At 38.8% G+C, this 16,169-nt stretch overlaps 1 protein-coding gene and 1 non-coding gene across 5 annotated transcripts in view; both read right to left on the bottom strand.

Moving 5' to 3' along the window:
- Positions 1-16,169, bottom strand: part of RERE (arginine-glutamic acid dipeptide repeats) — a 403,197-nt gene that overhangs the window by 203,168 nt on the left and 183,860 nt on the right. For 2 of the 4 annotated variants that reach the window (XM_036350922.1, XM_036350923.1), the window contains exons 3-4: positions 13,113-13,183; positions 3,156-3,281 (exon numbers count right to left, since the gene is read on the bottom strand). In XM_036350922.1, coding sequence (XP_036206815.1) covers positions 3,156-3,281; positions 13,113-13,183 — 197 coding nt within the window. Of the gene's footprint in view, positions 1-3,155; positions 3,282-6,447; positions 6,511-13,112; positions 13,184-16,169 lie in introns of all 4 variants that reach the window. The other 2 variants (XM_036350921.1, XM_036350924.1) reach the window with 2 other exon arrangements.
- LOC118677825 lies at positions 7,676-7,782 on the bottom strand. Its single transcript, XR_004974551.1, has one exon. It is a non-coding gene; the product is annotated as a U6 spliceosomal RNA (small nuclear RNA).

A 16,169-nucleotide genomic window follows, 5' to 3' on the forward strand; every position in this document is an offset into this window, starting at 1 on the left:
TGATAAAAGATAATGCTTAATGAATGCTTATTATATGGTATTTAATTATTTCAAATACCTAGTGATATACCCATTTTCTAAGTGAGAAAACTAAGGGTTAGAGAGATTAATATGTCCTATGTTACACAAGAGCATGTCTAAAGAAAAAATATGTTCTCTAAAAGATAATGCACCAAAAGCCAGTAGCTAAAAAAATGACTGAAATAAAATAGCTCAACCCATTACCGTATTTATATTATATATGTTAGCCACTCGACAGAGGTCTGAAACACACAAAAATATATGACTAAAAAAATAAAAAAAGCCCAATGACTAAATCCCCTAACTAGCCCTTGCTCTCCTGCGAGGAAGAGGACAGGTGCAGCCAATAGAACTCAGCCTGCAGAGCCCACCCGTGACAGTACCAATGAAACTGCATCCCCTTTAAATGGCTGCACCATTTCTGCTTTGGAGAATTTCTCGTGCCATTCACACCACCTTGCCCTGGGACCATCTCCGCCCCGTCTACTGAGGATCTGAGCAATGTTTTCTTTGCCATCTCATCTTCCTCACTACCCCCGAACTACCAGTAAACACAGTACTTTTTGCTAGAAAACATCCAAGCTAACAGATTCTCAATAACAAGTAAAAATATTGCCTTTCCAGTACAAATACTTTAAAAATGGTCAATAAGTTAGAAATTTATAAAATTAAATCTTATGAGTTGATACATCTATTAGTGTAGAAATACAGACCACATATACCTGAATATGCAAAGCACGTTAAATTATGATGCAAGCAATGCCATGGTATAAAAACTAAATTAACAAAAATAGTCTATTAGCGAAGACATCTGGTGTATCATGGCAAGAAACATTAATGATATTGTCTGCAACCCTGTAATCAATTTTTTCCCCAGCAGCTCTCTCATTACACTGTATTAGATCTGTGTGCCTGCAGAATTTATGAGAGCCCCACACAAGGGGGGGGGTGGGGGGATGGGAGCGGGCTTGGCCAACTGGATCCGATTCAGATCTAGCTCAAATGACTTTGGCAGCATGAAGCATTGTTACAGAACAATCAATACAGTTAGCTTTATGCAGCAGCATCTTGACTAAAAGATTTATCATCTTATTACAGAATCTTCACAAGCCTTCATATGATGGTATCTGAGTACACCACCAATCATAAACTTATTTAAATCCTCAGTGACCACAACACTTTCACTGCTAAAAATTAAATAGTGGCCATCACTGATGCTCACAGAACAAGTTTACTGTTATTGGAAAAAATTTCAATCTATTTAGCAAATCCTGGTTGGTGAGTATTGTGGAAATGAAACAGTCTAACAGCGACATCCACACTGATTAGAGAATAGAGAAACAATCAGCCTGAAAGAGCACAGTCATTTCTTAGACACATATGGAAATTAGATGGTAAGTGGTAAAGGCTGAAGCGTTTGAAATAGGTAGTCAAGTCAGGACTCTGCTAATTTGTCCCTTAAAATGTCAATCTCTCTCTTCAGGGATTAAAATTAGACTTTTATCCACTACACTGGGTTTTATCTTACATTGTGAATGGCTATTATGTCAATAATTCCAAGGCTTCCATAATGTGAACCTTTTTTCTGGTCTAATTTTTGATAAATTACACTGGCAATTACCCAAACATAAAATTGTGGTTGTGACAATTACTCCTGATTTTGTTACAATTATTAATATCCCATCTCTATTGTCTTGGTCCTCTTCATTTTATGCATGGATGACAGCCCTAGCCTCCTAATTGGAACTTCCAGTCTTTCCCCACTGCACACAGCATTCTGCTTCCCAATGAATCTTCTTAAGCAGTGATTTGCAAATCAGCTTACAGGAAATAAAAAAGGCTGCATAGGCTCTCTTCCGACCATCACATAAAATTTCACCTTTTCTAACCTTTAAGATCCTTTATGATCCAGCCCCATTTTATATCCCCACCTCTGCCTCCCAAGTCCCACTAACCTGTGCTCTTCATTGACGTCCTGTGGTCTTCTCACAACTCCCAGCTTCACCAGGCTCATTGTCTATGTTGCTTATAGGGACAAGCGGACACGTACACCTGGAAGGCTCCTCCACTCTGCCTGGCCACAGGTTACTGATGTATCAAAAACATAACCAGCTCCTCAAAACCGACCTCTCATCACAAAACTTTCCCAGTTCTACCGCTCGTTTGGAGCACTCTCTTCTCTTAGTCTCAAGGTATGAATGTTCTACACTGCCACGGAACAATTCATTACACATTCCCAGTATCTTGTATAGCGCGTGTGCATCTGGGATGACTATTTTCTTGTGTCATTTTCTGAGTATGAGTTTGGTCAGATTACATGCAAGAGAAAGACAGGTCTTACATTTATTTCTTCAGTGATTCACAGCAGTTGATCAGAACAATAACACCTATCTTTCAGAAAGCTTTACCATTCAATCCTCACAAATAAAGGGAAGAAAAGGAAAGGTATGTACACAGCTTTCAGAAAAGGTAAGACAGAGACAGAACTAGCCCTCCGAGATCGTACCCCGGGTCCTGTGCTCTAAGGGGTAACTAACTAGGGACATTTCATCCTGCTACATCTCACACACATCCCACATTACCACCAGGTAACAGGACTTAGCAGAGTACCGCTGAGAGTACTACTATCTACACCCCAACCCATGCCTTTCAGTGTTTTAGTCTGTATCTGCCCTGCAGAAAAGCCTAGCTACTTCTGAGCAACACTCTACAAAACTTTACCTGAGAGGACAGCACCCAAAACAGTTTAGATGTGTGTGCCACGAGTCCCAGTGGTCCTGGGGAGATGCACATTCCACTTGGTCTCAAACTTACCCCCTGTTTCCCCCATTTCAGTTGCCAACATCCATACTCGCTGCTGATTGCCAGCTCCTGCTCCTTGCAGCAGCCCAGCATGCTCTCTGCTGGTGCCAAAATACCCTACACCACAAACCCCGCTAACTTCTGGAACTGTCCTAGAGGGGTAAGGTAAGTCCCGTATTTTGCTTCCTCTGTGCATGTACTTGTTACTCCTTTAAAAACACATACAATACAGCACATTTTTAAAGGGGCTCTGGGGAGGGAGGTAATATTCCTATTTTATACCCTATGGGATATAAAATATTGACAGCTTTTAAAAACGGGATTCTCCTTACCCCTACAGGCCCTCTCCCGGCTTCAGAAAGATGCTGTGGTGGCTGTGACGCCACCGGCAGAGAGCATGCTGGGGGGTCACACAAAGCAGGAGTTGGAGATCTGCAACAGGCCTGGGAGTTGTGGACCTAAAAAAGAAAAAAGTTTTAAGTTAACATGCCCAATGTCCCCTCATGCCCTGGTTACTAGGGGCACCCAGCACACAAGCAAGCATCTGCACAAATCCTTTAGCAGATGGCGTCTGAAATCTCAGAGAATTTGTTCGACCACTAAAGTTAACCTTTCTGCATGAATCAAAACCGTTTCCTTCCTTCGCTCAGCGCGAACAGACACATGACCCTTCCAGCTTTACACTTCAACCTGGATCCTGTCACAAAGCAGTATGGTGTGTGCCCCTCAAAATAACCAAGGTAAGATGACACAGTGCCAAGATGGCACAGTGACAGTGGCATGCTTTGCTTATAATAAAAATGAACCCAGTGGACGAAGCGAGCTTTCAGAAGCGTTTCTAATGAAAGATGCTAGAGTCATAAGGCGTGTACTTAATAAGGAAATATTCAAGGCATTAGGGGTTTCAAAGAAAGATCCTACCATTTTCTGAAAGTCCTCGTTTAATTTGGGAAAACTACAGGCAAGGTGAAAGACAAAGGCTTAACACCAGAGGAAAAAAGACACCATTCAAATAAGTTTCCATTTTCTCCAATGCCCATAAGGTAAGTACAATGAACAGGCATAAAGCATAAAGTTCAAGAAAGATATTATTTCTTTTAGGGGCAAAACCAGTTTGGTATTTTTAAGAAACTAGAAAAATTTAAAACCAGCAAATGATTAGAGAGCAACTTCTGAAAGCCAGCACAATTCTTTTAAGTATCAAAAAAGATATCTCAGACTTTGAATATGATCCCTTTGCAACATTCTAGAGAGCAATAACATTTCCAAAAAAACCCCACTAACAATTCAATTTCATGAGGTTTTAAATGAACTAAAAACTCATAAAACTCAAATGTTTATATAAGATTTCTGTTCTTAAAGTTGTTTAAAAATTACAGACAAGCAAACTTTTTAATATTAAATCTTTTTAGGGAGTCCTGTCACATTAACTCCTTTTGAGAAGCAAAGAATCATTCTCTAACAACTTCCTATAATTCAAGATTTAATGTCTATGTCTAACAAACAAAAAAGACAAACCCCAAGAAAGTAAGTTAATATTGGGAATGTCTTTATCATGGTGGTCTTCTTTCCCTCTCTACAGATCACCTTCTACAGCACATCCTGAGCCCCACGCTTGGTGTGTGGCCAGTTTCTGACTCCCACCGTCTTGATTACAATATGTGATTAAATCAAGTGTTAGTAGTCATAACCTTCTCCACCACACAGCTCCCCCTTCCTCATACCAACAGTACAGATTCCAAATCAAAGATTCAACTGTGTACAAGAATGTAAAGTATACTCAATATTTTTTACCATAAGCATCAAATAGAAATAAATTTGTGGTTAATCTTTTCACTAGAAATTCAATTAATCAGACCACTCACATCCTTATACATTCAAATCAAGGGCTTTAAACAAAGACACCTAGTAAATAATTTCTAAGCACCTTGGCAATATTTCAAATAAGCAAAAATTCAGGTAATGATTAAAATATTTTAAGCATTAAAAAAGGCATCATTTCAAAGCATATCATTGTTCTTATTTAGGAGTCAGAAAACATTGACACAGTATCTCCATTTCCCTCATTTTATTTCAGTTCTAATAAGCTTTTTAGACTATTTAGAGCTGGTTTTTAACACAAACATCCACATCCAAATTACAAATTTCCAGTTGTATGGAATTGAGTTTGAATGACATGACTTTACAAATATTCTTGCACAGCAGATCTCTGCAAATATCAAATTGTCTCAAACTTTCCTAAGCTCCTTTTTAAACAATTAGAATACCTAGAGTCTTCCGCATTGAAAAAATTTCACGTATAGAGAACAGGCTTAGTAAATAACATTTAAGATAAATATTTTATGACAATAAATATAATTAAGTAAAACTTTTCCAGTGATTTCTTAAGAGTCCTAAAATCCATATAAATTAGAACAAAATGAATTACCAACTTCACAGTAACCATGAACCATTAAAACTTTAAATCCCATGTGGTCTATAATGACTGTCAGTCATGAGTGAAAACAGATCGATGAGAAGCTGAATAAATGGGGCCAATAGGTGCTCTGAGATTATTTATTCCCAAAGCCTCATTTTGATTTTCACGTACGTGAATACCGCCCCGCCATTTATAAGCTGACATTCATATCATGCAAAATGGTTGTGGTGATTCAAAATAACTCTCAACATGACTGCTCCACAACTGGGGGACGAGTTAGCAGCCAAGATCCAGTATCACCTCATCTGACTAAGACATTTCATCCATCCTGCCTTTGCCTATTATAGGATTAAATACAAATAACATCACATTTACATGTGAAAAAGACACTTAGTACGGGAACACATACAGCAGGTCCTCTTTTTGTTCATCTTCATTTCATTATAACACTGATGAGAAGTCTTAGGAAATTAACGCTTGTTTATATCCATCAGCCTGTGGTAAAACTGGGTTTGTTATATGTCATTCCCCTCAAACTCACAGAACCTATCAACAATGTTAAGTGAGGACTTAGTGTATTTATTATTGGTGGCTTACTCCAAACACAGCATTGAGTAAGCCCAACACCCGATTGTAGTTTATTAATTACAATGCTTATGGAAACAACTAAGCAACCATGACCTTTATTTTAAACAAAGAAGAAAGAAAAAAAGTTGTGGCCCTACCTGAGAATCCTCTAGCTCAGTGGTTCTCAACCTTGGCTGCACATTAGAATCACCTGGGAATCTTTTTAAAATGCTGATTTCTGGGCCTCATCCTCCGGAAATTCTGTTTCTTTGTTACGGGGTGGGGCCACAACATTAGTAACAAGGAAACAGAATTTCCGGAGGATGAGGCCCAGAAATCAGCATTTTAAAAAGATTCCCAGGTGGTTCTAATGTGCAGCCAAGGTTGAGAACCACTGCTCTAGCACCAAATCAGTAACACACACCTCTTCTTGGCTGAGAAATCACTGTAGGAGAGGGCTGCCACGCTACGCACTCACTCCTGACAGGTGAAAACTCACTCCTGACAGGTGAAAACGAGACCAACAGAAAGGAGCAACTCTCTTAAAGAACCCTCTCAGCTCTACATCCCATTATCTCTTAAAGTAACACTTCATTCCTCACTCCAGAAAATCGAAAACACTTGATAACAAACCTCACCGTTTTCACTTCCTTGTCCAACGTTACACTCAAGTAACAAAGCTGCAGCTGGGTGGTACTGACCTTGTGGGGAACGAAAAGGAAGAACTATAAAAAGAAATACTAATTCTGCGGGCCTGACTGGAGGGACTATGAAAAACAAAACAGACAACCGTTGCTTTGAAGAGAAATGAATCATCACACGTAAGGCATTCTTCCTATAAGCTGGCCTTCTCTGGGATGTTTACATATGTGCTGAGCCCTCATTTATCTTTGCTAAAAGTATTATAGAAAACTCAAAACATTATAGTAACACCTAATCAATGTTATGACTGGCTACCCTTATGTAAACTTCCTGAAGAAAATAAGAAACTGAGTTTTAAAGTATTTTAAGAATAGAGTTTTATTATTTAAGTATAGAAAATATTACACATTGCAAGCTTAAACAAATGTAAAGAAGCAGATTTCTTTGGCTTGTTTAATAAACAGGAAGTTAATCTGTAGCTAATGCAAACATTGTATCAAACTATTACTAACGTTTTTTAAAAACTTTACCCAGTGAATTCCTTCCACTGAAATGTTACTTCATTCAATATTCAATAAATATTTACTGTGGATCTTACGTGGGCTAGGCAATATGCTAAGTGCTCAGTAGACACCAATGAATAAAAATGGTGTGATGTCTGCCCTCACAAAGCTTAAAGCTACACATCAACATCATGATCTTTGTCATTCCATGGCCCAGGCACTGTGCTACTAGCCACTGTGAAGACTTAGCTTTTAACCTAAAAACAATCTACCTACAAGACAGGTGCTTTATATCCCAACTTCATAAGTAAATAAAGTAAGGTTAGGAGGATTAAGTTTCTTGCCCAAGGTCATGAAAGAGAGCAACTGATGAAACAAACTGACGTTAAGCTCAAGCTGTCAACCCATGTTCCATCCCTAATCTCAGTCCCAGAAAAGCATCTCAAATTCTGAGTTAGCCATGTTCAAATTAATGTGGACATCCTGCCCACCCCCAGAACAGTTTTAATACAAGAATTACCTAATATTAAAATGGTGTATAATGATAACTAACTCATTGTGTATACACATGTATGCACGCACAAAGGGTGCATGCAAATGTGTCTCTCACACCTCCCAGCATTACCTATGTAAAGATCTCTAACAAAAAAATGAGAGGATATAATTACTTATCCTCAATAAGTTTCCATTTTAAAGAAGGAATAGCAGGTTCTTTTTTTCTTTTTTTATGGAACGCTTCATGAATTTGCGTATCATCCTTGCGCAGGGGCCATGCTAATCTTCTCTGTGTCGTTCCAATTTTAGTATATGTGTTGTCGAAGTGAGCACGAATAGCAGGTTCTTACTTTTATTTCACTTCTGAGAAATTCAACTTGGGGTAGAGAGGGCAATTTTAATAGTAAATGGAACCTAAGCTAAAGCTACTTTGTCTGCAGTTGTGATTTGTTGTGATCAGCTCTTGGGGTGTAACCCTATCAAACCAGGAATCAGAAAGAAATTCCCAATGCTCCTCTCCCTGCTGCTCACATTTAGCAATGAAACAAAGAGGGAAATTGAAATCTTGAATAATTTGGCCCCCACATTCACAGCAGTAATGGAGATGTGCCTTGTCCAAGATAACTAGTGGCACATTAAGGATTTAGCTATTCTGCATTCACAATCAGTACTTAGGACTTAAACTGTTAGGGACATAAATGATACAACAGCACACTCATCCATGCAGAGCCGTAACAACACACTGGGCCCTAAACAGTAAACTGGATATAACCATAACATTCTTAATGACATATCCCCAACTCTGAGGAATGTTTAGGCCAGGTATAAATTTAATAACTTTCCTAGTTTTAATTAACCAAATAAGAGCCCAGTGAATCAATGTTATTTGCTCAAAATAATACTTGTAATAATTATATATCCTACCTGAAAATTCATTTCATATAACAACTGAAGAATAGATAACTGTAACTCAAAGAAACCAAAATCATACTTTTTCTGCTGTATAAACGACAGAAATTCATTAAGAATCCACACAAAATTCCCATTTAGAATATTAAAGGAACAGCTTCGATTACTTACCTGTGAATGAAGACTTAGGTATGAACTACTACTGCTAGACCCAGACCAGAAACTCCTGGGTATTATACTGAATGGAAATTACTAATCTCAATGATCTTCTTGTTGAGCATTCTCAGAATCCATGATTATTTCTAGATAGCACATTAACTCTATTATGCTAAGGCCTGGGTTTCTATAAATATGGAATTTTGTTGTTTTTTAGTAAAAGCAAGAAAGAAATCTTTCTTGGGGACAAAAACTGAATGTCTTCCCCCACATCAATCCTATTCAATGTTCTCCAAAGAGGACTGATATCCAAAAACGCCACTGCTGTCTGTCCTTAGAACCTATAATCACGGAGGGAAGGAACTAGATCCCACATTCTTCAGCCCCCATTATGGTGCTGCACCCAGCAAAGAACACAAAGTAAGTTTTCAATAAATGCTTGTCAAAGGCCCTGATTACAACCCAAAACATTTTTTTAAATATATTTGATTGATTTTTTTACAGAGAGGAAGGGAGAGGGATAGAGTTAGAAACACTGATGAGAGAGAAACATCAATCAGCTGCTTCCTGCACACCTCCTACTGGGGATGTGTCTGCAACCAAGGTACATGCTCTTGACCGGAATCAAAGCTGGGACCCTTCAGTCCGCAGGCTGACGCTCTGTCCACTGAGCCACACCGGCCAGGGCCAACCCAAAACATTCTTAATTGCACTCTGGGATACAATGCTCCTTGGTGATACCGACTCATTCAGAAACAAAACTCTCTAAGAAACCAAGTCACGCCCTAGCTGGTGTGGCTCAGTGGATAGAGCATCGGCCTGGGAACTGAAAGGTTCCAGGTTCGATTCCAGTCAAGGGCACATGCCCGGGTTGTGGACTCCATCCCCGGTGGGGGATGTGCAGGAGGCAGCCGATCAATGATTCTCTCTCATCACTGATGTTTCTATCTCTCTCTCCCTCTTCCTTTCTCTCTGAAATCAATAAAAATATATGTTAAAAAAAAAAAAAAAAGAAGCCAAGTCACACAGTGACCAGAAAAGCTATGGGAGTGCAGCAGAAGAAAGGGTGGAGGGTGGTATGCTAAGCTCTTGCAGTTGCAATTACTGAGATCAACTCAAACTGGCCAAGGAGAGGCTTCACTGAGGGGAACTCTTACTCCACCTGGAAGCCACATCCGTAGAGCTCAAGGAGGCGAACACTCCCCCCTCAGCTCTGCAATGTTCCAACCCTCTGCTTTCCCTGGCGTCCTGCCCATCACGCCAGCCTGCCTATGACCTGCTTATGCCTCCCCAACCCTCTCTCACTGAGGCAATTCTTGACTCATCCCATTAGCTATGCCCTCCCTGCTAGCTACTCAGTCTCTCAGCTCATCTTTTCAAGCCAGTCCACAAAGATCATAGATTGCCATTCCACATTACTGTTCTTTCCAAGAGCTAAAGATTTTGCCAACTGCTTTAATATTTAATTCAGAAGCCTAAGGTGTAAAGCTGCCTTATTTAATTGATGATCCCTCTTTCTTCCTGCTTCTAAGCATACACTGTCCATAATTCAACCTTACCTCTCCTGCCCCTGCTTTTCACATGTTCCACAGATACTTCTGCCATTGCAGTCAAACAAACCCAGTCTCCCCATTTGTAAATAAGCCCATCTAATGAACACTTCCAAAGAGAATGAAAGCATCCTAATAGAACAAATAATTCCCTTCCCTTGAAAATGCTACTTCCAAAAACCTCAGTTCTGTTAGGAACTCAATTTTTTTGCAACATCATAGCTTTCACCTACCCCTGTGGAAGTGCAGGTTCTAAATATATCTACCAATGTAGGACAGAGAGGCCTTATGTATGTGTTTTGATGGTTAAGTGTTAATAAAATGGAAGCCATGAATCCCATCCCCATATAACCTGTCACCCCAATAGGGACACCTTTGAGTGAAAAGGGGCACTGTTTAATAGTTTACCAGGATAACAGATGTAAACCTGGTCAACAGAAGCAGCTATGTCTCATATCATGGACTCAGAATCTATGGGAAGACAATCAGATCCCTGCATCAAATCCAAAGACCCTTCTTACCCAGGATCCTCGGTTCAATACACTGGCACTGTGCTAGTGGCCAGTGGTAGTTGTCTCCCTAAGTCCACTTCTCAATTCTTTAGTCTCTGATGTGTTTAACACTGTACTCTTAGCTAACATGTACCATAAAGGGCATTCACCCAATTCTTTTTACAGTCCCCAAATATAACTATATTCACAAACTCACCATGGTAAAAGGATTAATTATAATCAGTGGTATAAACAAAGAAATACATTTTAGTTACAACCCCAAACCAAATAAAGATAAAATAATCAACATTTCAAAGCTACTGGCTTTTGTTTTCCATTGTCCCACTTGTCATGCATGGTATTTCCTGTGGGCAAAATCAACTCCAATTTCTTCTTTTTAAAATCTTGCAGAGGGAAAAAAAAAGCATATTTCCTTCTGTTCATCCTTTCCCCTATAGCTTGGGTAAGCTGGAGAAGAAAACAACAACCTATAATTATTCTCCTCTATAAGGTTACCTTTTCGTAAACAGTATTGAAAACCAAGGAAAGAAGAAAGCGGATATCCAGACGATAACTACATTCCTTCCAGTAGTAAATATTTCAATATCACTGTTATTTTTACATAACTATGATGTGCGCTGAATACAGAACTCAAAAAACAAAACAAAACCCATAAGGCATAGCAGTGTGTGATTTAGTCAAAGGTATCTTAACATACTGCACCCTACCCTTTTCCCACATTGTTTTTGCATACAGCTTTAATGTGTTGTACTAGACCAATACTGACAACAGAAGCTTCAGCTTTTATTGCTGTTAATACCCTGAGCAATTACTATAACTCAGCAGGAATCTCTGCCCTGGACTATCACATTATAATCAGCATTTCATAAGCAACGCTGTACACACATGAAGGCACCAGCCAATGTGCACAAATTGTACAAAAGGGGCTCAGGTTCTAAAAGGTAAAAGAAAAATCTTTGCAATTTTATTTCACAGCTGTATCTTTTCCATGGTGCACTGGTATTATATTTGATAAAAATCACACACAAAGACAGTGACCAGGAAAAGAGCAGTAGCAGCAGCCACTAGCCAAACAAAACTCTTCAGGAAACAAGGCCACCGCCCAGATTTTCAAATGTCAGTGTAGCTTCTGTAAAAAATATTTGAAAGGAAACATGTAACAAATAACAAAGACCTCTAAAATGATAAAACTTTGTGTTGACATAAAATCTGAATAAAAAGCATTTGATTTTTACAAGATTAAACTGCAAGGCCATCTTGCAAAACAAGCAAGGAAGTTGAAAGCAGTTAACCAAGTGTAATCCTCGGGAGGAAATGGCACATTTGACTTTCTTCTATAACAGAAAGCATGTATTACTTATGCAATAATTTTTTAAGAAAAAAAAATAAATGGCACGCACTTATTAACTAAATTGGAATGTGCTAGTTAGACACTTGGGGCCATCAGAAACAAAGAAGATGGAGGGTTAGAGATCTCTTCAGACTACTGCATTACTTTTCCTTAGACTGAAATATCACATATAATCAATTGTCAAACGTTTCAAAGGGTTTTTGAAATAAGGACAGTCACAGACACTGATAAAATCTCTACAAATTAGGATTAGGATTTCTCTACACCTAAAACTAGAGAGTGGTCACAATCCTTCAAGTACAGGGATCCCTTTTGAAGATCTAAATGTTTCAAAAGATCCCCAAATAACAGTACTTCAGTAGTATTTCACTTATCAACCGCTTGAGGAAAATGCCTAATAAACAGGGATTCTTCAGTGCATATTATCATTAAATAAATAAATTTTTAAAACCACAGCAGCATATTAATACATTTGAAAAGCAGTTGCACAGATGTGTGAGGTACATTTATTTAAGACTGAGAATGTTTACTTGCAGACGTTTGCAAAATCTCTACAGATATCCAGGGATCTAAAACCCGTAGGGTGGGGACCAATGGTCCGAAACGAAGAGATCATGGCGGGCAACATCAATACTTAATGAACTTAGGAAAAGTTTTTAATGAGAAAGTACTATAGCTATACCATCCCTGAGCCAAACTTCCAACCTCCACTACTTGGAGACCCCAAAAAAAGATTCAAGATACACTCCATACTCCTAAAATATCTAAGTAAATTAATTATGGTCACCACCGAAACCAGTCTCTGGCCCATGTGCATTCTTTTTCTCCAATCATCAAATGCCAAAATTACTCTTCTTCAGGCTCTTCCCAATGGCTAAGAAGAAACAAACTACTTCAGAAACTCAAGGGAATCTCGGAAATTGATGTCAAAACACCTATGAGAGGAAGGAAACTTTACACACATTATTTACAATATGAGCTTTGTAAATCTAAAGTGTCACAAACGGGGAAGATAAAACTGGTGACTGCCTTATGTGCGTGCTACAGCCACCAGGAGCGTTAGCACTCAAGAAGGTAAACTGGTTATAAAATCAATACGATAGACAAGCAACCATGAGACAGCCAAAGGAACTGGAAAAGAGAAGGTCCAGAGTAGAATCAAGAGCACGTGAAAAAAATGCTTACCAGTTTGAAGTCTTGAATGCTACAGATGAAATACGGTGTGTTTGGTCTCCGACTCTCGATATACACACAGTCTTTAAAAGAAAAAGAAATTTTAAAACAATGGCATTTACCTTTAAGGGAACAAAGACAGGGCCCATAAAGCCACTGCATGCATACATAAATGACAAAGCACATACATTTTAGAGAAATTTTTTTTCTCAGAGGTAATATTAAATTACTAGTAATTTTAACCTAAAGGGAAACAGCCCTTGGGTTCTTCTTTTTACCACTTTTCTGTTAATTTAAAGAACTTGATAAAACCTCAATTATTGTTTACAGGGTCCCTGAAGAAGGGGGAGGAGGAAATCCCATGGGAGTATCCACATTCAGTTGAAGGTACTTGCTCAAATTTACCCACCAAGACAAAACCTGAATATCTTATTCAAACAGATGCCTCGTCATTACAAAGATAAATGGCTTGACCAAGTGCTACTTTATTTTCAATTATTATTTTGTGAGGAAAGAAGTGAAATGTAAAGACGACTAGCTTGAACATGCCATTACAATGATCTTTTCCCTATAAATTTAACCTAAACACACTTTACTTTCTAATTGTAAAGAGAAACAAAGCAGCCAATCAGAGATGGAATGAAGTAAACCAAATTACATTTTCCTCTGGAAGAAGAGCACTTTCTTACATTGCATCTCACTGGCAGGGCCTGAATAATTATGTCTGCTGCTCTCAACTGCTGCGGTCTAAAGGCTGCTTTTTAAAATGGCAGGTTGATGAACAACATAAACTGATGAACAAAAACAGATCCAGATTCAGAGAAGCATCGATCAGACCATCAAACCTCAGAGGGAAGGTACGGGAGGGTGGGAGTAAGGGGTAAGTTTACATGCATGAACTTGTATGCATGCATATAAACCTAACCAATGGACACAGACACCAGGGGGGTGAGGGCATGAGTGGAGGGGCAATGGGAGGATAAGGACACATATGTAATACCTAATCAACAAAGATAAATAAATAAACAAATAAAATGACAAGTTGAGATACAGGTGTTTTTTTAAAAAAGCAGTGATATTAAAGGAAACAGTGGTTATAAAGAAATACAAAAACTCTTCCCATTACAATCCAAGATCATTGTAAAGTTTAGGATAAGAAGGTCATGTATTATTTACTGGGAAGTAAAAGCATCTGCAGGCAATCAAATTTTCTAGAGAGTGGCCATAATGCCCACATTTAAAACGTCATTTGTTTTATCTTCCCTGTTGACCCTTCATAATGGAGATGTCTTAGAATAACTCAGATCCTTGAGAACTCAGGCAGGTTCCTCATGCCACATTTCATACATGTTAAGAGTCAAGAAATAGCAAAGGAGCCAAGATCTGGAGCCATCCATCCAGTAGACAGTCCAGTCCAACCACAGTGCTAGCAGACCACTAGGAGACAGATCATGAAGAAAGTCCTCACTAAAGGGACACTTCCTTCCAAAAAACTTTCTGAAAGACATAAGGATTTTTGTAGTCCAAAGCCATTCCAGAAAGAGAAGGACTCATTTTCAGGCATCCAGAAGTTCCCAACTGATTTCTCTACTCAGATGTAGACTCAACAACAGAGAGTCAATCCCTGTATGTATGAATGAACTGTTGACCAAGCTTTTCTAGCTTGTTCCAGAATCCAGGATGCTAAATAACTCTGTTCAACATTCAGGCAACATCCATTTAACATGCTTATCGTCATAAGAAACAAGAAAACACTTCTCACTATGGTACATAGATATCTCTCTTCCTATCTCGTATTTGGTATTCAAGTAAAAGCAGAAGAAATCCACCCCGCTGGGATGACTCAGTGGATTGAGCATCATCCCATGCACCAAGAGATAACTGGTTCAATTCCTGGTCAGGGCACATGCCCTGATTGTGGGCCTGATCTGCAGTGGGGGTGTGCAGGAGGCAGCCAATCGATGATGGATGTTTCTCTCATCAATGTTTCTCTCTCTCTCTCCCCCTTCCTTTTTCTCTAAAAATCAATAAAAACATTAAAAAACAAACAAACAAACAAGAAATCCATTCCTAAGTAAAAACTATAGCTCCAATCTTCACAATTTTGGGACACCCAAGTGTCTTAATTTCTGTGTTCTAATCTCTATTGTACCTGTATGTCAAATCTCTAGATATCGATTATTTACTCACCCCACTCAACCTGAACACAAAGGACAGTGTATATGCCCTCTTCTTCCTATTTCATACATAACACTGTCATGCCTAGCTACTATTCACTGGCTTCAAAATTAACAGGTCATTTTCTTAACGAATGACTTACCCGTTCTTAAAGCCCACATAACAAAAATTTTCCATATTCAGTGGTCTGATCCCATACCACATCCACCTCATCTTCCACTAGGCTGCATACTATAAAAGAAACACCAACACCACTACCTCCACCCATGCCAAACCTTTTCACTCCTTCATTCTGCCAGCACCTGCAATCTTATAACAAGTCACCTCCAGCCGCAGTGAATTCTCATGGCTCATCTATAAAGAAACATCTCCTTTCTTTTACATAAAATTAACAATTTACGTTGCCTGTCTGTTCAGTTATTTGGCAGTCAGATGGTCTGCACTGTCCACATTACTATTGGTGAGTTTTGAACTCAGAGAAACTTACTCACTTTAGTGTTCTCTGCAACCACTGAGAACTGGTGCCTGGCATTCAATGACAGATGCTTAGATAGTGAAAACTATGGGCAACTCTGTTCTTTTTACATAAAGAAAAGCTCTATATGTACTTTTCAGAATCAATAGAATCATTATTACTATAAGCCCTCTTACTGAGACATAAAGCAGTTATTAATTTGTAGTGTGTAAAAACACTTCCCAGAAAAAAAAGAGAGAACCTATATTCTCTCATTTCTCACTGCCAAGTTACATTCAGGAAAATGATTACCTGTAAACACATCTGGATGTAACTGTTAGAGAAGGTAATAAAGGTCGACCATGAAGAAAGTCCTCACTGAAATGAGGGGGGAGGGGGAGAATAAGAGAGAGTAAAGGGAGGAAAGTAGTGATGGA

Source organism: Myotis myotis, unplaced genomic scaffold, assembly GCF_014108235.1.
Source record: "Myotis myotis isolate mMyoMyo1 unplaced genomic scaffold, mMyoMyo1.p scaffold_m19_p_2, whole genome shotgun sequence".
NCBI lineage: Eukaryota > Metazoa > Chordata > Mammalia > Chiroptera > Vespertilionidae > Myotis > Myotis myotis.